The 6,000-nt window shown below is 34.5% G+C and overlaps 1 protein-coding gene across 1 annotated transcript; it reads right to left on the reverse strand.

The window, feature by feature from the left end:
* Positions 1 to 768: 768 nt before the first annotated feature.
* LOC112802533 (small ribosomal subunit protein eS10z) lies at positions 769 to 2,592 on the reverse strand. Its single transcript, XM_025845793.3, has 4 exons — positions 2,379 to 2,592; positions 2,233 to 2,281; positions 1,743 to 2,155; positions 769 to 1,028 (listed from the first exon to the last, which is right to left on the reverse strand). The coding sequence occupies exons 1-4, from the start codon at positions 2,379 to 2,381 to the stop codon at positions 948 to 950; spliced, it is 546 nt and encodes a 181-aa protein (XP_025701578.1). The 5' UTR covers positions 2,382 to 2,592; the 3' UTR covers positions 769 to 947.
* Between the last annotated feature and the right edge of the window lie 3,408 nt (positions 2,593 to 6,000).

A 6,000-nucleotide genomic window follows, 5' to 3' on the forward strand; every position in this document is an offset into this window, starting at 1 on the left:
ACAAATATAAAAATTAATTATTTTTATTTATACAAAAGACTTAACACTTAATCAAATATAAAAATATACACATTAAATTTAAATTTTTAAATAATAAATGTTAAAATTAATTATTAACAAAAAATTAAACTCTTTCATATAAAATAATAACTAAAACTCTTATTATTTGATTTTTTATTTATAAAGACTCTAATTTTCTTAGTCAACGAAAACTTTTGCCATTTGATTCTATAAATCTACCGACATAATTTAAAAATATTTATATTTTCATAATGTTATTATGGGTAAAAACACTCATTTTAATACTAAATTTACTCGTCTAAATTCAGCAACAATAAAACACGGCAATTAGAAATAACTTCAGGATTACTTAACTTTTTCAACAAATACAAGTTTGGTCATTTACCAGGCAAGGTATATAAGACAGACAAACACGGTACAAAAAAAATAAATCGGGATCAAAGCGTTAATGAGTTCTGCTGGGATAACAAATTTATTGGAGCTCAAACAATACTCACCAAAGTTTAAATAATATATTATATATTAACTCAAATAATTAAAGAAAAGAAACTAATTATATATAATAATCATCCTTTTTATCTTAATTAAAATTTCTCCAGGACTTTTATGGGGGGATAAATGAGCTGGCCAAGTTTAAGAGCGACGCTGAATCATTTATACGTGCAGTGATGCCAGGATGTAGCTCTCAACAGATTAAGACTACTCCTGGTACAGTGTTCTTACTAAATCCAAAAAATAGTCCCATAATGGTGCATGAAATTAAGTTACTCATTCTAATTATCAAAAACACAATTCAAAATCTTAAGTGCATAAATAACCAAATGAATGCAAAATAACAGATCAAACATCCAATTTTTGGCCAGGGGAACTACAATCGACTCAACAGACAGCTATGTAACAGCAAAAGAGGGCAAATATTGAAGAATTTAAGGAGCGTTTGAGCTTGTTGGAGCGCTGCCTCCAAAACCACCAGCACCCCGACCAAAGCCAGGCCTTCCACCAGCACCCTGAATGATGGAAAAATCAGACAAAATTATTCAGCAAAAAGACTCAAAAATGTAAACGACAATTTCCACAAGGATGAGATCTAAGAAATACTACCACACCCAACAACCAGCATCAAACATAATTGGTGTGAATATCAAACAATAGTGCTCTAAATAAAAGTGTACTGGCATACCACGCCAACAAACAAATTACATTAGATCATACCATAAGCCAATTAAAAAGAAGGCAAAAATTGACTGCAAGAGAAAATTGTCTTGTCTCGAATTACATAGAGAAGTGGGGGGCTTTAAAATTTTCAGCAACTTCACAAGATGGACTTTAGAATATACTGGACAACATTGTTCTCTTCAAGTAAATAGCATGCAATATAAAATAGAGAACAATATACAATAATCTACCATTCAATACACCAAAAAGAATATAAACTTGGTGCACATTCGCCAGAGTTATGTCAACAAATGAATAATGGGCAACACTTGAAACTTTAAGCAAGCACGGAAGTATACAACAATTTGCTGGCACACAAAACATTAGACTAACAAGAATACAGTAACAAACAAACTAATTCAAAATAGTTTGAGCAATGGCCATTCGGCAATTAGAAACAGAGCATACATAGAAAAACCACTGTTAAAGTCAGATAGTATTACTAACTAAATAACAAAAACATTAAAAGTTGAAAAGAAACAATAGTTTGGTTCAATGTGAAATACCCCAAAAGAAGGTCTGTAGTCAGCAGGAGCACCACCCTTGTCTCCTCCAAAATCACCGCCAGGTCCTCGTGGGCCTCCGCGGTATCCATCACGGTCACCGAATCTACGCTCTCCATCAAAGCGAGGTGGACCCCTGGGGCGGTCACCCGGTGGGCCGCCAAAAGGCCTGCCAGGTGGCTTGGCTTGCTTCTTGAGAGTGGCGGGGACGATCTCAGAAGGAAGGTTGAGGTATGTCCTGAGATGCTCGATGCCATCGTTGGTGAGGAACCAGTAATAGTGCATCCAGGCAAACGTCTCCCTGACGTACTCCTTCGACTTGAAGCTCTGCATCAGCTTAATCACCTGCAGATTCGGCACATCAATCTCAGGGTGCTTCGCAAGATTGAAGTCCTTCTTCGCGTAGCATACTCCCTCTGCAAATGCATTCGTCCATTCATTCGCTCATTCATTCAGAACATAATAATCTATCAGACAAGATGAACGAACCTACCTTGGAATAGGTATTTGCAGATCTCCTTGCGGTTCTTCTCCGGAATGATCTGAAGAATTCAATAACAATAGAATAATTGAATCAGATAATTCAAAAGGAACATGGATTGGTAGACAGAGAAGAAGCAAGCTGTTGAGGTAGCTTACCATGGTTGCAGTGTAGAAGCCAAGGGGGCAGAAGCGGCAGCGAGCTCGCACTGGTAAATTATCGCTTTGCTCCTTCCCCAGTCAGTTGTCACACTAAACCCTAATGCCACTCTCTCCCATGTTTTATGATGGACCTCTCATCCAAATTCGGCTTCCTTCTTGGCCCATTTGTGCCTTCACCTCACCCGGCCCATGGTTTCGTCTTACTGTTCTCATTCTCAATTAAACCTTTGTTCCGACTTCCGAGGGTTGTTCTCCTAGTGCGTTGCGGGGTGGTTTGGGCGGGTTTCGGGGCAGGTGAGACTAGTTGGTGGGCTTCTATCCGGGTTCTGGTTTGTACGGGGCTTAGCCAAATCTTTTTTATGGGCTACCAAAAATATAACAATGGTTATTTTACATTTCTACTATAATTTTTTATTTGGTATTTGATTTATTAGTTAGAAAAAAATTTAGAATATTTTGAACCGATTATAGAATATAATAATACTATATAGCCACCAAATATTATCATTTTAAATTAGTATTTGACCAGTAATAATTTGTATTTATATATGTAACAAATTTACACACATAAAATACATAATTTATATTTATATTTATTAGAATTTATACACATAAATTAATACAATATATACTCGTATTAATGTATTTGTTAAACATAATTTGATTTTTGTCTGACCAAAATTACTAAAAATTGATGATTCTTAAAATTTTTTATATAGAAGAATTTTCGATATAGAAGAATCTCTTTGCCTGAATATAACATGAGACCATCAAATATAGTTATGTTTATTTTTAGGCAAATTTTTAGGTGTAGATAAAAAATGAATATTCTGTGAAATTTATTGAGAGAATAATTTGACAGTAATAGTGCGAAAAATAATATATTTTGGTATTAATATTATCATCGAAAAAATTCGTCAGTAACCAAATAATTTTTCAAACAGGTAATTTATTATAGAATCCGACGGTAATTACCGTCGGATGAAAAAATTCCGATGGTAAATATTTATCAGTGAAGTTTATATTGTTTATATTTTTTTCGTTTTTCCGACGGTAAATTCGACGATACTCACGTTTTTCTTGTAGTGTCGTCATGATTGAAGATGATAGCGATGATGATATAGAGAGGAGTATTCCTGTTGGGGCTGGTGGAGCATCGAACTCGGAGACTCAGCAGTACCCCTGCACTTTTCAACTTTAGACTTAAAGGCAATGAGACAGCAGCGATTTCTAGATGTAAAATCTGGATTCGGGGCCAGAGATTCACAGAACACAACAAGTCTAGCTAAGTTCAAAATTAGTAATCAATTTCAGAATAAAGAGGAAGTTGTCTTATGTGATGATTTATAGCATCCGTCCTGGAGTTGAGTACAAAATGCTAGAATCAAATCATGCCAAGTACTATGGAAAGTGTAAAGAGTTTGGAAACAGTTTCATATGGTTGATTTGGATCACTCTTTGCCAGCGGAAGAATATTTGGGAGATTAGACGGTATAATGAACCTCATACATGTCTGACCACGTCAATCTTTAGTGATCACAGGAAACTTGATTTTCATGTGATATCTGCTTTATTACTAATAATTCTAATAGCGCTTATAATCAAAATCTAAGCGACTTAATATTACTAACAATTCTAATATATCTTAAAGAAAATAAATTTCATTCTCTAACCTCTTCATTGATGTTACCAGCAATATGACTAACTTCGTCCAACTGGTAGATACGATTTGGGTCGTCTTCCATATCCTCATTTTTGAATCCTCTGGTGTTGTTGTCTAACTTTTTTCTCTTCGGTAAGGTTTGGAGGTGGAGAAATTTGTAAAATGTAATTCGAAACAACTAAATTCGAATTGTATATATATAGGGACACAGCTATTAAATCGAATCTATTACATTCAATTAATCTTGATTCTCGTTTTCTTTGAATTGAAACTATTTAATTCGATTTACCATGGGTCTTAAATCAAAGCTCATTGATTCAATTTACTATATGCTATTTCACTAAAACGTTTTTCATAATAAATCGAAACTAATGAATTTAATTTATTAATACACCTATTAATTCGAATCAATTGAATTCGATTTACATTAAAAGAGTATAAATTGAATTCGATTTATATAAATATGCAAATAAGATGTTCATCTAACCTATTTGTATTTAAGAAATTTATACAAAATTAGAACCCATTTAGTTTATTTATGTGATTTTTATCATATTTTTTCTTTATATTCTACAATCTGATCCCATTCAAATGGATATCAAATCTAAAGATAAAAAACGTTTATATCTTATTCTTCTTTTAATGCTCAAATTGAGATTTTGATTAAATTCGATCTATGATATCTCTATCGTCTATTGTATATGTTTTTGGGGTATAATATAGGATAATAATAAAAGAGTAAAGAAAGAAAGAAAGAAAAATGCAGAGCAAGTGATGCAGAGCAATGTACTGCTAATTGAAAAGAAAAATGCCTTTTAGTGAATTACTCAAAGTGAGTTTTTGATATCTTACCGTTACGTTTCACTTGAAAGACTTATATATGATAGTAAAAGTCTTTTCATAAGAACTATGTACACAATACACAACTAGTTATCAGCTTTTAACACTTTCTTGGACTTTCTTGATCAGCCCATGACCTTGGGCTTCTTTACTTGCCTCAACAGCTCCCCTCAAACTCGAGTGTGGTCTTTGAGTCACTCGAAGTTTGTCCTTCAATCTCTGAAAGGCAGTCGCCGAAAGAGGCTTGGTTAGGATATCAGCTACTTGTTCATGTCCCGGGATGTGTATTACATGTAGAGAATTTGCCTTAAGCTTTTCTCTAATAATTTGAACATCAAGTTGAAAGTGTTTAGTTCGATTGTGCTGAACAGGGTTGGCAGTAAGAAGAACTGTACTGAGATTGTCACAAAAAATTGTAGGAATTGTCTTCATGGGTATCTTCAATTCAGTCAGCAGATTTGTGAGCCACACCAACTCTCCTTCACAGGCAGCTAAACTTCGAAATTCTGCCTCAGTGGAGCTCCTACTTATGGTAGTTTGTTTCCTGCAACACCAAGTAATCAAGTTAGGTCCAAGGAATACACAATAACCAGAGATAGAACGCCTGTCCTCCAAGTTCGCTGCCCAGTCTGCATCTGCAAATCCATAAAGCCTGTAATCACTGCTGGGATGTATCAACAATCCATGCTCCTTAGTACCCTGCAGATACCTTAGGATTCTCTTTACCGCCTTCCAATGAGAAAGCAAAGGAGAATGTATAAACTGGCTCACTTTGCTCACTGCAAAGGATATATCTGGTCGGGTTATGCACAAGTATTGTAATGTACCTACCACACTACGATACAGCTTAGCATCATCAAAACATTCAGACCCACTGGACAGCAACTGTAATGATGAAATCATAGGTGTAGGCATTTTGCTTGCTTCACCCATTCCTAGTTTAGAGAGCAAGTCACTAATATATTTTGTTTGGGATAAATGAAGCTGCCCTTGATCTATCTTTTGAACTTCAATTCCCAAAAAATAACTTAGCTCACCTAAATCTTTTAAGGAAAACACTTTATCCAATTGAATAATCATGTTACTAATATCATTTGAACAATTCCCAGTGATAAT

The sequence above is a fragment of the Arachis hypogaea genome, chromosome 5 (assembly GCF_003086295.3).
Source record: "Arachis hypogaea cultivar Tifrunner chromosome 5, arahy.Tifrunner.gnm2.J5K5, whole genome shotgun sequence".
Taxonomy (NCBI): Eukaryota; Viridiplantae; Streptophyta; class Magnoliopsida; order Fabales; family Fabaceae; genus Arachis; species Arachis hypogaea.